Here is a 22,925-nt window from a genome sequence, read left to right on the forward strand (position 1 = left end):
AAACTAAAGAGCAATAGAAAACACCCAATTTCAACAATGGAGAGAAAAAAAAATGAAAAGCGCCTCACAGAGCTATGCCACAATAGCAACAGACCTAACAAAAGTGTCTTCAGAGTCCCAAAAGAAGACAAAGAGAACAGAGCAGAAGAAGTCCTAGAAGAAATAATGGCTGAAAAGGTTCCAAATTTGTCAAAAGACATAAGCCTATACTTTTAAGAAGGTGAGAAAACTCCCAACAAGATAAACCCAAGGAAATCTGTGCACAGATACACAGAGTCAAACTGCTGAAAACTAGAGACAAAAAATCCTCAAAGCAGCAAGAGAAACAATACCTCTTTTAAGGGGAGTGGCGGGAGACAGAATTCCAATGACAGCAAATTTTCATCAGAAAGGGAGGCCAGAAGGCACAATATTTTTCAGGAGATGAAGAAAAGAACTTTCAACTCAGAATTCTATATTTAGCAAAAATATCCTTTAATAATAAGTGGCAAAATTAAGATATTCTCAGATGAAGGGAAACTAATGAATTCTATCACCAAGAGACCTACCCTAATAAAATGGCTAAAGGAAGTTCTATAAACAGAAATGAAATGACAGAGAAGGAATCTTGGAAAATCAGGAAGGAATAAAGAACAATGAGAAGAGTAAAAATACTGGAAAACATACTACATTTTCCTTCTCCTCTTGAATTTTCTAAATTATATTTGACAGTTGAAGCAAAACTTTTAACAATATCTGATGTGGTTCTCAAAACATGTAGAAGAATATTTAAGACAAGTTTATTATAAATAAGAGTAGGAAAAGAGACATAAAAATAGGTAAAATTTTTACACTTCACTCAAATTAACAAAATGATAAAACCAGCAGAGTGTGGTAGGTTAAGTATATATAATGTAATACCTAGAGCAACCACTAAAAAGCTATATAAAGAGATACACTCAAGAACACTGTATAGACAAAACAAAATGAAATTCTAAAAAAATGTTCAGGTAACCCACAGGAAGGCAGGAAAAGATAGGAACAAAAATACAGAGAAAACAGGGCTTCCCTGGTGACGCAGTGGTTAAGAATCTGCCTGCTAATGCAAGGGAAGCAAGTTCAAGCCCTGGCCCGGGAAGATCCCACATGCCGTGGAGCAACTAAGCCCGTGCGCCACAACTGCTGAGCCTGTGGTCTAGAGCTCGCAAGCCACAACTACTGGACCCGCAAGCCACAATTACTGAAGCCCGTGTGACTAGAGCCTGTGCTCCGCAACAACAGAAGCCACAGCAATGAGAAGCCCGTGCACTGCAACGAAGAGCAGCCCCCCGCTTGCAGCAACTAGAGAAAGCCTGTGCGCACCAACGTGCTAAAAGTAAATAAATAAATAAATGTATTAAAAAAACAGAGAAAACAAACGGACAAAAATGGCAGATGGGGCTTCCCTGGTGGCGCAGCGGTTGAGAGTCCGCCTGCCGATGCGGGGGACACGGGTTCGTGCCCCGGTCCGGGAAGATCCCACATGCCGCGGAGCGGCTGTGCCCGTGAGCCATGGCCGCTGAGCCTGCGCGTCCGGAGCCTGTGCTCCGCAATGGGAGACGCCACAGCAATGAGAGGCCCGCGTACCGGGGGAAAGAAAAAAAAAAAAAAAAAAAAGGCAGACGTGAGCCCTAACATATCAATAATTACATTAAGTGTAAATGATCGACACCAATTACAAGACTGAAAAAAAAAATTTTAATGACTACATGCTGTTACAAGAAACTTACTCAAAATATAACAATTTACACAGGTTGAAAGTGAAAGGATGAGAGACTTCCCTGGTGGTGCAGCGGTTAAGAATCCGCCTGCCAATGCAGGGAACACGGGTTCGATCCCTGGGCCAGGAAGACCCCACATGCCGCGGAGCAACTAAGCCCGTGGGCCACAACTACTGAGCCTGCGCTCTAGAGCCCATGCACCACAACTACCGAGCCCACACACCGAAACTACTAAAGCCAGTCTGCGCCCTCTAGGGCCTGCATGTCGCAACTACCGAGCTGCGAGCTGCAACTACTGAAGCCCATGTGACTAGAGCCTGTGCTTCTCAACAACAGAAGTCACAGCAATGAGAAGCCCACGCACGGCAACAAAGAGTAGCCCCTGCTTGCCACAACTAGAGAAAGCCCGCGTGCAGCAACAAAGACCCAGTGCAGACAAAAATAAATAAAATTTAAAAAAAAAAGAAAGTGAAAGGATGAAAAGGATATACCATGCAAACATTAATAAAAAGAAAGTAGGAATAGGTAAATCTGTAGAGACAGAAAGTAGACATGGTTGCCAGAGGGTAGATTAAGCAAGAAATGACTGCTAATGGTTTCTTCTGAGGAGTGATGAAAATGTTCTGGAATTAGGTAGTAGTGTTGGTCACACAACTTTCTGAATATACTAAAAACTACTTAACTGTATACTCTCAAAGTGTAAATTTTATAGTATGTGAATTATATCTTTAAAAAATATTTCAATAAAGATGTTTTTAGGAAACCTCAATAGTTAAAAAAATTATTAATTAAAAAGCAAACAAACCATATGATTAATAAATGAGCCAAAAATACGAAGACATGGTACTGAAGGGGATACAGGGATAGCAAGTAAGCACCTGTTCAACATCATTTGCATTCAGCCAATAGGGGAAAGAAAATTAAGACCAGGATGAGCTATCATTACACATCTATCAGCATGACTTAAATAAAAATAGTGACAATACCAAATGGCTGTGAGGATGTGAAGAAATCAGATCTCATATACTGCTGCTAAGAATGCATAATGGTACAGCCACTCTGGAAAGTAGCTGTGCTCCTCGGCATTTATCCCAGAAAAATGAAATTTATGTATATGATTGTTTATAGCATCTTTATTCATAAAAACCAAAAACTAGAAGCAACCAAAATGTACTGCAACAGATGAACGGTTAACCAAACTGCAGTATATCCACGGAATACTAGCAAGCAATAAAAGGGAACAGACTACTGATACATTCAAGAATTTGGATGGATCTCAGGGGCATTATTTTGAGTGAAAAAGTCCATCTCAAAAAGTCACATACTGTGTGGTTCTATTTATGTAACATTCTGGAAATGACAAAATTATAGAGATGAAGAACCGATTAATGGTTACCTGGGGTTAGGGAATATTGGGGAAGAGGAGTAGGTGTAACTATGAAGGGGCAGTACAAAGGAGCTCTGTGTGGTGATGGAATAGTTCTGTATCTTGACTGAGGTGGTGCTTACAGGAATCTACACGTGATAAAATGACAGAACTACATACATTTTATACATAGCTTTTATACTGTACTATACTTAAATGAGATGTAACTTACAGTAGAAACTGAGTGAATGGTACATGAGAACTGTCAGTATTTTTGCAAGCTCCTATGAATTAATAATTACCTCAAAAGAAACTTTGTGTTTTTTTTTTAACGAAGTCTGCTCATAAAAGTTACTTACTTTTTCAACAAACATGCTGAGTACATGCCCACCCCCACCCCTCAGTGCCAGGTTCTCTGCCAGGTACAAAGAAAGACAACTCATGTCTTCAAAGAGCTTCCCATTTAGTGGTAGACAGATAAGCCATACAACATAACACAGGTAAGTAATGGAATTCTGCACTCTGAAGAATGGATTTTGCTCAGCAAAACCAATACCTGCATCAATCTGCTGCTCCCCGTTCATTTCCACAGCACATGGGTGATCTCCTCCCCACACAGAGGACAGGCCTTATAGTTATGCTACAGTCTGAAGATTACTTGCAGTTCTCAAGCATCTGTTCAATGGGCATCCAAGGGTCCAAATGAAAGTGCTGAAAAATCAAAAAGAACACATTAACAGGCTGCAGCCCAGTGTTTATTCAGTCATAAGACATGATACTCTGGTGGGTTGAAAGGGCAGATAAAACAAAAATACACTGGCAGAATAGATGGAACTAGAGAAAAAAAATTTGACACCTTTTCTAATTTTGAAGACTGTGTGTGTGTGTGTGTGTGTGTGTGGGTGGAGAGAGAGAGAGAAAGAGCTATCAAGACCTTGATATCTAAAAATCACAAAAAATCAACATATATATGAATCACTACCCCTTCAACTTAGATTATAATACTGAGCACCACTATCCACAAAAACTCTAATTCCTAATGAAATCCTGGGGGGAAAAGTTAGCTTTCGATGCCCTGTCTTAACCAGTAAATAAGATTCAGGATACGACATATTATTTTATCTAGTTTTCTATTTCATTTACCTAGAATATTATGCAGAACCAAAAAGTATCAACTATATTTGTCTACAATTACACTTATAAAGAGAGCTCAATCCCTCCAAAATAACCTCTGAAACCATTTATTCTTTTTTAAAAAGGCTTTATTGGGATATAATTCACATGCCAAAATCTCCCATTTTAAGTGTACAATTCAATAATTTTCAGTAAATTTACAGTTGTATAACCATCACTATAATCCAATTTTAGAATATTTCCATCACCCTGGAAAGAAACTTCATTCCCCATTTGCAGTTCTTCTCCATTCCATCCCTAGCCTCAGGCAACCACTAATCTGCTTTTGTCTCTAGAGATTTTGCCTCTTCTGGACATTTCACACAAATGAAATCATACAACATGTGGTCTTTTGTGGACTTCTTTCACTCAGCATGTTTTTGAGGCCCATCCATGCTGCAGCATGGATGAATCTATTTATTCTTGCTTTACATACATGTAGAACAATCTAAGATACTGCCTTTATATATGCCTAACAGATTAGAAAGAGTAAATGCAAGGGGGAAAAGGAGCTGCTGCAGGAAGGCGTGATGTGAACTAACCTCAAGGGCAACAATGCACAAAACTATAAAGGTGGAATAGCAACTCAACAGCCACAGCTGCCTGGGTGATACCTACAAGAGCAAACAACTCTGAACCTCTCAAAAAGATTCTGATTCTGTATTAGATCCCCAGTAAAAGATTATCATAAAAATCTTTTAAGCACTAAGAAAAAATTAGTTTAAATTTTAACATACTCTTTGAAAAGGTACAAGCTACCTCAAGTACAACAGTGTGAGCTGGGTGATAGGGATACCCAGATTCTAGTCCCAGCTCTACCCGTAACTAAATATGCAATCTTATACAGACTATATTATGTCCTTTTTTTTTTTTTTTTTGCGGTACGCAGGCCTCTCACTGTTGTGGTCTCTCCCGTTGCGGAGCACAGGCTCCAGACGTGCAGGCTCAGTGGCCACGGCTCACGGGCCTAGCCGCTCCACGGTATGTGGGATCTTCCCGGACCGGGGCAAGAACCCGTGTCCCCTGCATTGGCAGGCAGATTCTCAACCACTGCGCCACCAGGGAAGCCCTATTATGTCCATTTTTAAAATCTGTAAAATGAGTGTAACATTTTCAGATTTTAAAACTAAATTTCATATTGAGCATAGAGAAAATCTTAATAACAGTTAAAATTATGGATATCCCATTTGAGGTAACTGCCAGTTATCCAAAATCTTTTCATATAACAACATAAGCACTGAAACTCACACTTTCGCAGATAGGAACAACTGAATAGAAACCTGGTAGTGAGATTTAAAGCCTCTAAATAAGCTTTCTTCTCTCAGTTTACTTTCCTACCCCAAGCCCAAAACATTCAAACTGTACCATTCCACCTGCCAATTCATTCACTCCCCATATTTATTAAACACTAGCTCATTACCATCCACTATTCTAGGAAATAAGGGTAAAGCAATCCAGAGAGACTTGGTTCCCGCATTCATGATGCTTATTTTCAACTGGTGTAAGACAATTTAAGCCAACAATTTAAAACAATTATTTAAAGTGCTATGAAGGAAAAGCAGCAGTAGGTGCTAAGATAGAACATAATGGCAGACCTAACCTAAACTAAGAGGTCACTGACAGTGTCCCTGGGGCGGGGAAAGGTATTTAAGCTGACACTAAAGGGGAAACAGCAGGTAGGCAAAAAGGGCAGAAAGGAAAGAATAGTCCAGGAATAGGGAGCAGCACATACAAAGGCTCTAAGGTGGGGAGGAACTGAGAGCAGGCCACTGTGGCTGGAGCATGGGAACCAACTGGGTAAGTGGCACACAATGAAACTGGACAGGAAGAGTAGGAATACCGCAGTTGATACAAACTGGGGATTTACCATAAGCTGGGTACTGTCCAAAGCACTTAAACATATTAATCCATTTAATACTCTCAACAACTGGACAAGGTGACATCACTATCATGAGGAAACAGGCACAAAACAGGTACTACCTGCCAGTGTCCCACAGCTAGTTAAGTAGGAAAACCAGGTCTCAAACCTAGCAAAACGTCCACATTATATGTCCTCAAACGCTGTATTATAGTGCCTCTCAATGGGAAGCAACCGAGGGTTTTCTTAAGCAGAGAAAGGATCAAATCTGTGTTTTTAAAAACATCACTCTGGGAAAAAAAAAAAATTACTCTGGACCCAATCAGAGAAACCATAAAGGAGTGACAAAAAACCATAAAAGTATAAAATTTCTACATGGCAAAAGACACCGTAAATAAAAGTCAAAGATAACAGAGTAGGTCTTAAAAGTTCTCATCACACACAAAAAATTTTTTCTAACTATGTATGGTGACAGATGTTAACTAGATTTATTGCAGTAATCTTCACAATGTATACAGATATCAAATCATTATGCTGTATGCCTTAAACTAATATAATGTTATATGTCAATTTTACTTCAATAAAAATAAATAAATAAGACAGTTGAGATGGGTGAAAATATTAACAACATGTAAGATAATGGATTAATTTCCAAATACAAGCTCCCATAATTCAACAAGAAAAAAAGAAAAGAAAAATCGGTAAAATATGTAATTAATCCATACTAAAAATGAGAGTTAATACTTACAAAAATATGCTCAATCTCATTAGTAGTGCAATAATGAGACTTTTTAATCAAATACTATTTTTTTCACCTTTCCAACTGGTAAAATTTTTAAAACTGAAAATCTCCGGAGTTGGCAAAGAAGACAGACAAAGGGAGAGAGTATATATTGGTACTACCTTTTTGGAGAGGAATTTAATGATAAATAATTTAACATATAAAGATTTAAAAGACAAACTCTTTGAGCAATAATTCTACTGTTAAGAACCTTTCACACAACACAATATGTGGAATCTAAAAAAGTGATACAAATGAACTTATTTACAAAACAGAAACAGACTCACAGACATAGAAAACAAACTTATGGTTACCAAAGGGTAATGGCAGGGGAGGGATAAATTAGGAGTTTAGGAATAACAGATACACACTATACATAAAATAGATAAACAGCAAGGACCTACTGTAGAGCACAGGGAACTATATTCAATATCTTGTAATAATCTATAATGGAAAAAAATCTGAAAAAGAATAGATATATATATATGTATGTATAACTTAATCACCTTGCTTTACACGTGAAACTAACACAACATTGTAAATCAACTATACTTCAATAAAAAATAAATTTAAAAAAAGCACTCTTGAACAACAACAAAAGAACCTTTCACACAATACAAATGTGTGGAAGGCTACATAGCCAATGATGTTTGCTGCTGTATTATCTGTAACAGTGAGAAACCAGAAACAGCCTATATGTCCATCAAATGTGAATGAGATGGCTACAGACATTATGATACACCTACACTAGGAAATAATTTGTAGTCATTAGAAGAATTCAAGTAGATCCATAAAAGCATATGGGAATGTCATCTATATTCTCAATGAAAAAAGCAAGTGAAGGACAATTATTATTTATATTAACTTTTCAAAATCCTGTGTCCATTGTTTACTTGGCTATGTGACTTTCAACAATCACCTTATTGGTGCCAATGACATCACTAATAAAATGGAGTGTAACAGTACTGTACCTACCTCACCGGACTGACAGGATAAGTAGGATAAACAATGAAGTGCACGTAGCATAGAGCTACATAGTAAATGCTGAGTTAATGTTAACTGTTATGCAATATTGACAGATTCAAGTTCCTATGGCACTAACTTAGGGTCATTTCTACATATAGTCTTGAAACTTCATAATGGGTCTGATGTAACAAAATTATCTGTTGGTTTACTAGGTTGTGAAGATGTCATCCACTGCTTACACTCATAAACTCTTGAAATACGTCAGCATATTTTGTGCAGCGAGCCACATAGTGCAATAATAATAATAATTATTATTAATAAATCTTCAAAGCCAAAAAGACATGAGTTGGGGGAAATGCAAGTCTTATGTAGCTAAAACTAAGAATGTAACTTTTAAAAAATTAAGTTATAATTAACACACATTATTACATAAGTTTCAGGTGTAGTGATTCAGTATTTTTAAAATTTTTCTTTCTTTCTTTCTTTCTTTATTTATTTATTTTTGGCTGCATTGGATCTTCGTTGCTGCGCGCGGGCTTCCTCTAGTTGCAGTGAGTGGGGGCTACTCTTCGTTGCGGTGCGCGAGCTTCTCATTGCAATGGCTTCACTTGTGGCGGAGCACGGGCTCTAGGCACATGGGCTTCAGTAGTTGTGGCTCACAGGCTCTAGAGCACAGGCTCAGTAGTTGTGGCGCATGGGCTTAGTTGCTCCGCGGTATGTGGAATCTTCCCGGACCAGGGCTCGAACCTGTCTCTCCTGCATTGGTAGGTGGATTATTAACCACTGCGCCACCAGGGAAGCCCCCAGTATTTTTATACATCACTGCAAGAAGACCATTTACCATCTGTCAACATACAAAGTTGTTAAAAAGGGCTGTGACATTTTTTTGATCTTACAGCATCACTTAGATTTTAATAAATAATCAGTTCATTGTCTTAATAGTATCATGAGAAATAAACTGATGAAGCCTTTTGCTGTAGAACATCTGTCAGATCTTTCTCTTTATTGCTAGTCTGCTCTCTTTTTATGCAGTGAGAAAAAAACAATAAAATATCAAGGAGCTTAAAATATAAAAATTTAATTCACTTTTCATTTATTTCCTATTCATGTTAAACTGTTTTACTGTCTTTATTTATCACTGATTTTGGTATTATAATTCCTCTTGTGGTGACCAGAATACATCAGAATTATTTATTTAAATAAGTTCTCATGAACTAACTAATCTGGACCTTGTTCATCTTATTTAAGAATCTTTCAGTGAACTAAACAGCAGCCTAGATATTTACAGGAGGTTCTAATAAAAGAGACTAAAGCCAGTATTTTAAAATAGGAAACACTTCTAAGAAACAAAAATAACAATTTAAAAAAGCAAAGCTAATTGTACAAAACCAGCTTTGATGTCAAACACACACACACACACACACACACACACACACACACACAGGCACACAAAGAAAACAGAAACAAAACCCAGGTAGAATAAAACTGAACTGAATTCGCTACTTCATTTTTAGTGATATATCAATATAAAATAAAACCACCATGGAATACTTATACTTTAATAGATTTTTAAAAAGATCTAAAAGTCATCTGAACAACAAACAGCTACATGATGCTTCCCCTCCCATGCTATTTCAGTTTACCCATGCAGTCCACACTCTCAGCTTACACTACTCAGCTGAACGTTAATGCTCTTGATTTTCAAGGCTAAGATTAAACACTGAGTAAGAGTATTTATAATGTAGAAAAGTTACAATAATGCAAGAGAGATTTCTGTAGCATGAGTCCTCAGCCAAATGATTTAACATGTTGGATATAATTTTTAAAGCACTTAGGAAGAAGGACAGAAACTCAGTGTGACTATAAAGATATGACCTAGTATGTATGGTGGTTGCAAGAAAATGCTTTAATTCAGTAAATATTTACCAGACAGTTAAAAGGAAAATTCCCACTAACTAACATGCTTGAATTTGCACTCCTCTCCCTCAACCGAACAAATGGAAGGTCAGTAATAATTTCAAGTATGTTGTAAATATGGTAAGTGCAAACAATTCAGCAAATCAGATGCTCCATTTTGGGCAGATTTGCAAAGTTAACCCTGCCCTTGATGGTAAATGCTAGTGGTAGAGTCACTGTATTTTTTGTTCCCCAACAGGTGTTGATTTCAGTTGGCCTTTCACTCTCCACAAGGGTTAATCATCACTCCCTGACCTTGTGCACATCTTATTTGACAGGCTATCTAAATTAAATCTTATGCTTCCATCTGTCAAATGTCAATGTAACTTGATTATCATGGGTAGAAATTTTCTATTGTTTCATTAAGTTGTTTGTTGTTATTGTTTTTAACCCACTGCTACATGTTTAACTAGGGAGATAAAAAATAAGTCTGTTAAGTTGACACATCTTAGCCACTCAAATCATCTAAGTTAAATCTGACCCTAACTTAACTTTTTCATGATTATGTAAATGCAACACAGGGCACATCTATCTCAGCTTTACAAATCAGTACTTATTAATTTACAAAACCAGTAAAAGCTTTAAATAAAACCCACAACTCAAGAATACCCTAATTTTTTAAAAAGGTGCTCAACATCACATCATCAGGGAAATGGAAATCAAAACCACAGTGAGATACCATCTCACACCTGTCAGAATGGCTATTATCAGAAAGACAAGAAATAACAAGTGTTGGCAAGGATGTGGAGGAAATCCCTGTGCACCACTGGTGGGAATATAAATTGGTGTAGGCACTGTGTGAAAACACTATGTAGATTCTTCAAAAAATTAAAAATAGAACTACCATATGATCCAGCAGTTCCACTTCTGCGTATGTGAAATGAAAGGAAATGAAAACACTAGCTCAAAAAGATACCTACACCCCCATGTTCATTGCAGCATTATTTACAATAGCCAAGACATGGAAGCAACCTAACTGTCCATGGATGGATGGATAAAGAAGATGCTGTGTACACATATATACATACACAATCGAATCATTTTGCTATATATATATATATATATATATATATATATCTCAAATCACAGTGTTGTACAACTTGGACTAATACAATGTTATATGTCAATTATATCTCAATCTTTTAAAAAGCCAAATTATGAGGCAATATTTTAAAAGGGTTATTTTGGACTAACAATGAGAAATTTTTAAGTAAAATATGGTACAAGCATACATTGTATTACTACATGGCCAATAAAACTGTGTTAGAGAAATGTTTTCCTTCCCAATCAAAATCCCAATAGGGTATTTTATTCACCTTGATGAGCTAATTTTTAAATGCATCTAAAAGAGAAAATGTACAATCTAGCTACATATTTGTAAAAGATGATATATGATGAAGCTAGTTCCTTCTATCAAAATATTAAAATAGTGTAGTATTAGTGCAAGAAAAGACAAATACACCCATAAAATAGAATGAGATTGAGAAATAGATGCATTTATATGAGAGTACAGTTTGTGATACAATGGCATCCCATATCAATTGTGAAAGGATGAACAAACTAATAATAAAGAATTGGCTATCCATTTTGGGAGGAAAAAAATTAGATCCTTACTTCATGCTGCAACATAAATAAATCCCAGGTGAATTAAAAGAGCAAAACATGAAAATTAAGACTCCAAACAAATTAAAAGAAAAACACAAGAGAATATGGTTATAACCTTGGTATAGTATAGACTTCCTTAAGCAAGGAAGCTATAAAATGGATACATTTGACTACATAAACATTTAAAACTTCTGATTAGCAAAAAGACACCATAAACAACTTTCAAAGCCAAGTTAATAGACTAGAAAAAAATACTGCCAGCATATATCAATATAATAGACAAAGAATTAACAGCCATAATTACAGAAAGCACCTATAAATCAATGAAAAATGACCAAACCTTATAGGGGCAAAACAGTCAGATATAAACAGGAATTTTACAGAAGAAATGCAAATGACTTAAAAGCATATGAAAATATGTTTAACATCAACAGCTAAAACAAGTTATTTTTCACTCACAGATTGGCAAAAATAAAAGATTAATAACACCCAATATGGGTAAAGATATGGAGATATGAATGCTGCTATCACCGGTTGAAGAGCACAAATGGATGCGACCCTTTTAGAAAGAAATTTTATTTCATCAAAAATTTTAACCTGTATTCTCTACAACCGAGCAATTCAATTTCTAATATCTATTTCAGAAAACTATCCAAAAAATAAATAAGCAGCATAACGATTTCAAAGAAAGAGATTAAATTGTTCTCACTTCCAGGGCATACACAGAGAAGACACTCCCACACGTACAAAGTGCAAAAGCCTAAATGTATGCTTGAGCAATGTCTGTGGCTAGGGAAAAACTGGAAACCTCAATATCAATCAGTAAATTAGGGCACATTCGTTAAGATGAGAGTTAAAAAGAATGAGATAGTTTAATGGGTACAGAGTTTATGTTGGGAGTGATGAAAAGGTTTTGGGTATAGACAGTAGTTTGTGTGTGTGTGCATGCTTATAAAACATACTCAAACATACACAAAACTACATATTTCTATAGTATATACATTTCTTTATATATCTACAGATACTTTTTAAATGATCTGGAAGAATGCATCCAAATCACTACCAGTGGTTACTTCTAGGAGAGTGAGATTCAGGAATAGGGTAAAAGGGAATTTGTGCTTTATCTGCTTTGAATAAACATTTTATGATAAGAATGTAGTCATATGTGTACTTCTATGGCTTAAATTTTTATTTTAAGAAAAAAATGCATTTACTGACATGGAAAGTTATTTATTCATTCTTTCAACAAATATTTACCAGAAACCTACTCTGAAATGGAAAGTTATTTATTCATTCTTTCAACAAATATTTACCAGAAACCTACTCTGTGTTAATAAGCCCTATCAAAATATTAGGGATGTTATCAGTGAAGAATACTGGCCAAAATCCCTGCCCTCATGAAGCTTACGTTTTAGTGGGAAGGAGAAAAAGTACTTTTCGAAATATGGTAAGTGATAGAGCTGGGCAGGGGAGACGCATAGGCTGAAAGTTGAATGCGGAGGTTGCGAGGTGGGGGTGGGGGGGCGGGGACCGGGACGAGGAAGGGGGGGGAGCGTCACTGAAAAGGTAACATTTGGACAAAGACTTGAAGGACAAACAGAAGGAAAAAGCCTGCCAGCCATAGGGAAAACCCAGAACAAAGGCCCTAGAATGAGGACATGTGAGGTGTGTTCTAAGACTTAGCAAGGAAGCCAGGGTAGTACAGGCTACATAAATAAGCAAGCGAGAGGAGAGGCAAGACAGCTGCCAACCTCCCACTGTTTGCCACACTCCCAGTCTCCTTTGTGACTGTCTCCCACCTACAGTCCTTAGGGAACTATGATATTTACCAGGACCCTGCTCCTCTGGGGGTGATAAAACATAAAGGCAAGGCTGGTGGGAATGTACAATGGTGCAATCCCCTTAGAAAACAGTCTGGCAGTTCCTGAAAATGTTAAACATAGATTTACCATGTGACCTAGCAATTTCACTTCTTGGTGTATACCCAAGATGACTGAAAACATATGTCTACACCAAAACTTGTACATGAATGTACACAGCAGCATTATTTGTAACGTCAAAAGGTAGAAACAACCCAAATGTCCACCCACCCATTAATGGATAAATAAAATATGGGGGACTTCCCTGGTGGCACAATGGTTAAGAATCCACTTGCCAATGCAGGGGACATGGGTTCAATTCCTGGTCCAGGAAGATCCCAAATGCCATGGAGCAACTGAGCCCGCGTGCCACAACTACTTAAGCTCGCACGCCTAGAGCCCGTGCTCCGCAACAAGAGAAGCCACCATGATGAGAAGCCCGCGCACCACAACCAAGAGTAGCCCCCACTCACCCCAACTGGAGAAAGCCCATGCGCAGCAACAAAGACCCAACACAGCCAAAAATTAAAAAATAAAAGAAAAATAAAATATGGGATATCTAACACAACGGAATATTATTTGGCCATAAAAAGGAACAAAGTACTGATACATGCTACAACATAGATAACCTTGAAAATACTGTGCCAAGTGAAAGAGGTCAAACACAAAAGGCCACATATTATATGCTTCCATTTATATGAAATGTACTGAAGAAGCAAATCCACAGAGACAGAAGGCAGATTAGTGTGGCTGCCCAGGCTGGGGGAGAGGCTAATGGGGAGTGACTAACATGTACAGGGTTTCTTGCAGGGGTGTTGAAACATTGTAAAATTAGGTGGTTGTGATAGCTGTACCACTCTGAATAAAAACCACTGAACTGTATACTTTAAATAAGTGAACTTTATGGTATGTAAGGATATCTTGATAAAGCTGTAAAAAAAAAAAAGGTAAAAAAATAAAAGCTGTAAAAAAAATACTAAGGACACAACTGTGCTTTTAAAATAACATTCCCATTTTCAAATACAGAAGCCAATAACAAAAAGAGACAAGGAGTCTGGGTCACCATTAGGATATGCAACAGAACAAGGAAAGATAATTTAGCTGTCACTGTTGTGTATTAGTTAAGTCAATGCTTTAAAAGATAAATTCCAAATTTCTGTTGTTTAATCCAACAGATATTTATTTCTCACACACATAAAGTCCAAACAGATGTTCCTAATGAGTGGGGCAACTCCCCTCCACGTGGTAATTCATGGAGTCAAGTGCCTTCTACCTCACACCTCCTCCATCTTCAACAAAGGGTTCTCAAATCTTCGAGTATAGGGGGATCACTCACGGGAGGTTCTCCTGGGCCAGGCCTGCAAGCGGCACCTCCCTTCTACCCACGGTCTGCTAGTTAAAACTTAGTCATGTGACCCATCTGCTCTAAGGGAAGCCGAGAACTCTAATGCAGTACTTCCCGACATTAGTAAATATGAGTGTTTAGAATTAGCATTGCCATATTCTAGAATTCATATCAACAGCTAATATTAGTTATTTTATTTAAAGAAGCCTCTATGGATCAACAGTAGTGATACAACAAACTGCCATGGAATTGCTTTCTCAATTAATCAATAAATATTTACTGAGTACATACTATCTGCCACATATTGTTTTAGGTAAACAAATAGAGGGGTGGAAACCTTGCCCTCACGGATCTCACAATCCAGCGCGCGGAGACAGAAAAACAAAGTGTATATAGCATATTGAACAAAAATAAATGTTAGGAGGAAAATGAAGCAAGGAAGGAGGACGGAAGTACTACTTTCAAAAAGGTGATTAAGGTCTTAGTGATGAGGTGACATGAGCCCACACCTGAGGGAAGAACATTCCAGGCAGGAAAAGGAGAAGTTCAAAGACCCTCAAGTGAGAGCTTGTGCAGGATATCTGAGGTCACTGCTGTTGCAGCAGAATGATCAAGGCTGGGATCTAGGAGGTGAGTTTAGAAAGGTACCAGGGAGCCAGATTACATGTACACCTGCAGGCTGCTATGAAGATTTTAGTTTTGGGGAAGCCACTGGAAGATTTGGAGCAGAAGAGAGACACAGTTTGACCTATTTTTTATAAAGGTTATCCTGCAGCTATGTTGAGAAAAGACTGTAAATGGACAAGAGTAGAAGCAGGAAGACCAATTTAAAAGACGCTGGAATAATCCAGGTGAGAGGTGTTGGTGGCTAACTCCAGGTTAGAAGCAGTAAAAACACTGAGAATAGTAAATGAGAAACTGGATGTGGGGTGTGAGAAAAGAGCGTTACCTGGGCTGACTCTTTAAGTTTTTTGTCTATGCAATAGAAAGGATGTAGTTGCCACTTGGGGAAAAGCAAAGTCTAAAGGAGGAGTGGTTTGAGGAAAACAAACTGAGGGCTTCAATGCAAAACAGGGCAATACGATTGCCTTCTTCATTATTAAGGGTTTGCTCTTTGAGTGTTCAGGGAAATTCTTTTTCAATCAACAGAATTATTACTATGTTAAGTGTTTCCAATTTATAAGCTATTTTCTTTATCTGCTATACTTCATCTGAGCAAAATAACAACTCTTTACAACAGCTAGATGGGTTCAATCCTTATCTTACACCTTGGGAACCTTCTTGTCATCTTCAATCCCTCTCTTACACTTCACCTTTTTTTTCTAGGTTTACTAATCATCCATGAAGGCACTTCCTCATACCAGTTTAGCAATTTATGCTGTCTTATTGTCTTATTTTAAAACCCCAAATTCAATACCCACAAATTTTCCATTAAAAGCACTTAAATGTCCATTTTTCTAAGCCTTCTTTAATACACATCTAACAAAAATTTCAGACAATTTTGAAAACTGAATCATACTATAATGAGGTTGGAAATTTTATGCCAACCAATTTATAAATTCCTGGTTCACAGTTGTAAGTATGGCCATTCTGCAGTCCTGTTTCCTCAGCAATTGTTAATTAGTACCAGGGTACTAAGCACCTACACTATGCCAGATACGAAGACTACTAAATCATGGTTTTGAAATTATCTTTCACTGTACCAAAATATGACATAAGCATTTAAAAAGCATTTCTTTATCCTCACATTATCTTGTAAGCTGCAGAAATAGCAGATCTTCTAGAGCTCAAATATTATCACATTTCTCATTGATTACAGGCTTTATTTACAGGAGCCAGTAGCACGAGCACATGTTAAAAGAGTCAATATGTCTTTAATCTGATTAAATAAAGAGGTATTTGATTCACCAACACAAACGCTGTCAAAATGTACCACTTTTAATAATTTTATAAAAGGATTACAGGAAGAGACCATGTCTGGTTACAAAAAGCCAGGAAACTATTCTCTAATTCCATGGTTGCTGTTTCTCAGCCTTCTCATGTCAAATGACAGATGAGAAACTTCATTCCAATGCAACAAATGCTTGTTAGCCATTTATCTTAAAAAAGAAAAAAGGAAGAAGTAATATTTGAGTATCTGCTATGTATGTGCCTGGCACTTTTTTTGTGTGTTATACGGTAAATAAAACACTGCCCAACAGTACATGGTAAGCATAATATAAGTGTTAACTATTTTAAAATTATATCTTATTTAATCCTAACCATTTACTTATCACATACATGATAACCCCATTTTACAGATAAGGAGACTGAGGTTCCGAGAAGTTAAATAACCTGTCGGTTTATACAGCTAGGAAACACCAGAGGCAGCATTTGAACCCTAGCCTGATTCCTGAGCCTAAACTCCTCTAGTTTTCCTGTAGCTCAGGATGACTGTGAAGTGTCTATCTCCTGTACCACAAAGTGATGGCCCTAAATGATTTACACTCTAGTTCTTCTGTTTATTCATTTATTTAACTTCAAGGTTCTACACTGTTCTACTACAAGGGTAAGTAACCAGGAGTCTGAATGGTACCTAGATAGGTGTTGCCATCAACGAATTTCTCCCAAAATGTTATTCTACTAGGTCCTTAACTAGGTTAATTCATATGAAAGAATAAAAGCCTAAAAACTCTGAATTAATGAACACTTGAAAAAAGAAATATAATTTTCTTATTCTTTAAGTGAATGATAAACTAATCTCCAAAGAAGAGGATTTATGAGACTTTTGCTTAAAGTGTTAAGATTTTTTTCTCAAGTACGTTTAAATTCCCACCATACTCCTTTATACACCTAGAAACTACTTTTTTCATAGCACTGTACAAAGTTAAGCCCAGTCCAGTTCAACTCTCTCCAACTCTGTAATGGTCACTACTAGCACAGCCTAATATGTCTTTCCCTCCATCTCTTCCTCATTGCCACCAAACTCCACATTTGATCATGACGGCAAAGTCCCATGTTCCACATAATGGATCATGCTCAGGCAGTCTCATTCCCCTCTGTCAGATAATTGTGTTCTGAGTCTTCCTTATGGCTATGTGACCCAGTCCTGGCTCAAAAATAAGAGAAAACTTACTGGGGAGCTTCTGGGAAGTATACTTTCATTCCTAATAAGAAAGGCAAGATAGTTTCAAAATGTGTAGAATCTTTAATATCACCCAGTGTTCACCTTGCAGTGGTAACTGGCACAGCTAGGGTTAGCAAACACATCCCATTACAATGTATACAGACTATGTATTCTACTTCTTTTAGGGCCTCTGCAATGCTAGATATGGACATACACTAGAAAGTAAACTCCACAAGACCATGCATTGTTTCATTCAACTAATATTTACTAAATGCCTAGTACATGCCAGGCTTTGTGCTGGGCACCAGGGTAGAGTCATGAACAAATGAGACATTAAAATCCTGGCTCCTAAGACACAGTTGGTACTCAAATAATACTTGTTGAATTAACGAACTGCAAATTCAAATGATTAATTACTGAACTAAAACTTTGGTAGAATAAATTGGTTTGGGTTTTTTTTAAAGAATAAATTATTTTTAAGCTGTAAAATAGTAAAAGTTTAACTGAAACTAATATTCAGATAATTTTTATATATTGTACCTTTAGACCAGTTTTGCGGTACGCGGGCCTCTCACTGTTGTGGTCTCTCCGGTTGCGGAGCACAGGCTCCGGACGCGCAGGCTCAGCGGCCATGGCTCACGGGCCCAGCCGCTCCACGGCATGAACCCGTGTCCCCTGCATCGGCAGGCGGACTCTCAACCACTGCACCACCAGGGAAGCCCCCTTTTGACCAGTTTTTGTTATACAACTAAAATATATATACATATATTTTTAAATACCAGAGAATATTCAGTGTAGTAAGTATTGGTAGGCATTTATACTTATTATAAGCAAACTGGAGAATTTCCAATTTCTCACAAATAGTGAGAAATTGTGCGTGCGTAAACTGAAAGAGAAAGTGTTCCTTCAGTATTAATTTCGCTATAACTCTAAGGAATATGTTTAAAGAGTACACTAAATACAGAGAAGCAGTCAATGAAGATTTAAATCAAAATTCAAAATCTGATTTCTGGCCCCCCCAAAACAAAAAACAAACAAAAACTACTGGGAGAGGAGGAGCTTCAAGATGGCGGAAGAGTAAGACGCGGAGATCACCTTCCTCCCCATAAATACATCAAAAAATACATTACATCTACATGTGGAACAACTCGTATAGAACACCTATTGAATGCTGGGAGAAGACCTCAGACCACCCCAAAGGCAAGAAATTCCCCCATGTACCTGGGTATGGCAAAAGAAAAAACAGAGACAAAAGAATAGGGACGGGACCTGCACCAGTGGGAGGGAGCTGTGAAGGAGGAAAGATTTCCACATACTAGGAAGCCCCTTCCCGGGTGGAGACTCCTGGTGGCGGAAGGGGGGAAGCTTCGGGGCTGCAGAGGAGAGCGCAGCAACGGGGTGCGGAGGGCAAAGCGGAGATTCCCGCACAGAGGATTGGTGCCGACCAGCACTCAACAGCCCGAGAGGCTTGTCTGCTCACCCGCCGGGACAGACTGGGGCTGGGAGGTGAGGTTCAGGCTTCGGTCGGATCCCATGGAGAGGACTGGGGTTGGCTGCGTGAACACAGCCTGAAGGGGGCTAGTGCGCCATTAGCTGGCTGGGAGGGAGTCCAGGAAAAAGTCTGGAGCTGCCAAAGAGACAAGAGACTTTTTCTTGACTCTTTGTTTCCTGGAGCGCGAGGAGAGGGGATTAAAGGCACCGCTTAGGGCTTCCCAGGTGGCGCAGTGGTTGAGAGTCCGCCTGCCGATGCAGGGGACACGAGTCCGTGCCCCGGTCCGGGAAGATCCCACATGCCTTGGCGCAGCTGGGCCCGTGAGCCATGGCCGCTGAGCCTGCGCGTCTGGAGGCTGTGCGCCGCAGCGGGAGAGGCCGCAACAGTGAGAGGCCAGCGTACCGCAAAAAAAAAAAAAAAAAAAAAAAAAGAAAGCACCGCTTAAAGGAGCTCCAGAGATGGGCGCGAGCCAAGGCTATCAGCGCGGACCCCACAGACGGGCATGGGACGCTAAGGCTGCTGCTGCAGCCAGCCACCAAGAAGCCTGTGTGCGAGCACAGGTCACTATCCACACCTCCCCTCCCGGGAGCCTGTGCTGCCTGCCACTGCCAGGGTCCCATGATCCAGGGACAACCTCCCCTGGAGAACGCACAGTGCGCCTCAGGCTGGTGCAACGTCACGCCAGCCTCTGCCGCCGGAGGCTCTTCCCACATCCGTAACCCTCCCTCCCCCCGGCCTGAGTGAGCCAGAACCCCTGAACCAGCTGTTCCTTTAACCCCGTCCTATGTGAGCGAACAACATACGCCCTCAGCCGACCTACACGCAGAGGTGGGTCCAAATCCAAAGCTGAACCCCGGGAGCTGTGAGAACAAAGAAGAGAAAGGGAAATTTTTCCCAGCAGCCTCAGGAGCAGCAGATTAAATCTCCACAATCAACTTGATGTATCCTGTATCTGTGGAATACCTGAATAGACAACGAATCATCCCAAATTGAGGAGGTGGACTTTGGGAGCAATGATATATATATATTTTTTTTCCCTTTTTCTCTTTTTGTGAGTATGTATGTGTATGCTTCTGTGTGTGATTTTATCTGTAGTTTTGCTTTTACCAATTGTCCTAGGGTTCTGTCTGTCCGTTTTTTTTCTTTATTAAAAATTTTTTTTTCTTAATATTTTTTATTTTAATAACTTTAATATTTTATTTTATCTTCGTCTTTCTTTCTTTCTTTTTTTTCTCCCTTTTATTTGACCGTGTGGAGGACAGGCTCTTGGTGCTCCAGACAGGCATCAGGGCTGTGCCACTGAGGTGGGAGAGCCAAGTTCAGGACACTGGTCCACAAGAGACCTCCCAGCTCCACGTAATATCAAATGGCGAAAATCTCCCAGAGATCTCCATCTCAATGCCAAGACCCAGCTCCACTCAACAACCAGCAAGCTACAGTGCAGGACACCCTATGCCAAACAACAGGAACACAACCCCATCCATTAGCAGAGAGGCAGCCTAAAATCATAATAAGGTCACAGAAACCCCAAAACACACCACCAGACATGGACCTGCCCACCAGAAAGACAAGATCCAGCCTCATCCGCCAGAACACAGGCACTAGTCCCCTCCACCAGGAAGTCTACACAACCCACTGAACCAACCTTAGCCACTGGGGACAGACACCAAAAACAACAGAAACTACGAACCTGCAGCCTGTGAAAAGGAGACCCCCAAACACAGTAAGTTAAGCAAAATGAGAAGATAGAGAAGCACACAGCAGATGAAGGAGCAAGGCAAAAACCCACCAGACCTAACCAATGAAGAGGAAATAGGCAGGCTACCTGAAAAAGAATTCAGAATGATGATAGTAAAGATGATCCAAAATCTTGGAAATAGAATGGAGAAAATACCAGAAATGTTTAACAGGGACCTAGAAGAACAAACAGAAATGGGGTTTCCCTGGTGGCACAGTGATTAAGAATCCACCTGCCAATGCAGGGGATACATGTTCGATCCGTGGCCTGGGAAGATCCCACATGCCGTGGAACAACTAAGCCCATGTGCCACAACTACTGAGCCTGTGCTCTAGAACCAGTGAGCCACAACTACTGAAGCCCACATGCCACAACTACAGAAGCCCGCACACCTAGAGCCTGTGCTCCGCAACAAGAGAAGCCACCACAACGAGAAGCCCGCACACCACAATAAAGAGTAGCCCCCGCTCGCCGCAACTAGAGAAAGCCTGCACACAGCAATGAAGACCCAATGCAACCAAAGAAAAAAAGAAAAAAAGAGTAGCCCCTGCTTGCTGCAACCAGAGAAAACCCACGTGCGGCAACAAAGACCCAACGCAGCCAAAAATAAATTAATTAATAAAATAAATTTAAAACAAAAACAAACAAACAAAAAAAGAGATGAACAACACAGTAAATGAAATTAAAAATTCTCTAGAAGGGGTCAATAGCAGAATAACTGAGAAAGAAGAATGGATAAGTGACCTGGAAGATAAAATAGTGGAAATAACTACTGCAGAGCAGAATAAGGAAAAAAGAATGAAAAGAATTGAGGACAAGCTCAGAGAACTCTGGGACAACATTAAACACACCAACATTCGAATTATAGGGGTCCCAGAAGTAGAAGAGAAAAAGAAAGGGACTGAGAAAATATTTGAAGAGATTATAGTTGAAAATTTCCCTAATATGGGAAAGGAAATAGTTAATCAACTCCAGGAAGCACAGAGAGTCCAAAACAGGACAAATCCAAGGAGAAACATGCCAACACACATATTAATCAAACTATCAAACATTAAATATAAAGAGAAAATATTAAAAGCAGCAAGGGAAAAACAACAAGTAACACACAAGGGAATCCCCATAAGGTTAACAGCTGATCTTTCAGCAGAAACTCTGCAAGCCAGAAGGGAGTGGCAGGACATATTTAAAGTGATGAAGGAGAAAAACCTACAACCAAGATTACTCTACCCAGCAAGGATCTCATTCAGATTTGATGGAGAAATTAAAAGCTTTATAGGCAAGCAAAAGCTAAGAAAATTCAGCACCACCAAACCAGCTTTACAACAAATGCTAAAGGAACTTCTCTAGGCAGGAAACACAAGAGAAGAAAAAGACCTACAATAATAAACCCAAAACAATTAAGAAAATGGTAATAGGAACATACATACCAATAACTACCTTAAATGTAAATGGATTAAATGCTCCCACCAAAAGATACAGACTGGCTGAGTGGATACAAAAACAAGGCCCATATATATGCTGTCTACAAGAGACCCATTTCAGACCTAGGGACACATACAGACTGAAAGTGAGGGGATGGAAAAAGATATTCCATGCAAATGGAAATCAAAAGAAAGCTGGAATAGCAATTCTCATATCAGACAAAATAGACTTTAAAACAGAGACTATTACAAGAGACAAAGAAGGACACTACATAATGATCAAGGGATCAATCCAAGAAGAAGATATAATAATTGTAAATATTTATGCACCCAACACAGGAGCACCTCAATACATAAGGCAAATACTAACAGCCATAAAAGGGGAAATCGACAGCAACACAATCATAGTAGGGGACTTTAACACCCCACTTTCACCAATGGACAGATCATCCAAAATGAAAATAAATAAGGAAACACAAGCTTTAAATGATACATTAAACAAGATGGACTTAATTGATAT

General features: G+C 38.8%; 1 protein-coding gene across 5 annotated transcripts in view; it reads right to left on the reverse strand.

Moving 5' to 3' along the window:
- The window catches only part of SFMBT1 (Scm like with four mbt domains 1), a 128,141-nt gene that overhangs the window by 53,782 nt on the left and 51,434 nt on the right, over window positions 1–22,925 (reverse strand). For 4 of the 5 annotated variants that reach the window (XM_079933328.1, XM_079933327.1, XM_079933324.1 and 1 more), the window contains one exon: window positions 3,662–3,816. In XM_079933328.1, the coding sequence (XP_079789454.1) occupies window positions 3,662–3,689 (28 nt within the window). In that variant the 5' untranslated portion in view covers window positions 3,690–3,816. Of the gene's footprint in view, window positions 1–3,661; window positions 3,817–18,294; window positions 18,503–18,975; window positions 18,999–22,925 lie in introns of those variants that run through there. The other variant, XM_079933326.1, reaches the window with a different exon arrangement.

The sequence above is a fragment of the Stenella coeruleoalba genome, assembly GCF_951394435.1.
Source record: "Stenella coeruleoalba genome assembly, chromosome: 10".
In the NCBI taxonomy this organism is placed as follows: domain Eukaryota; kingdom Metazoa; phylum Chordata; class Mammalia; order Artiodactyla; family Delphinidae; genus Stenella; species Stenella coeruleoalba.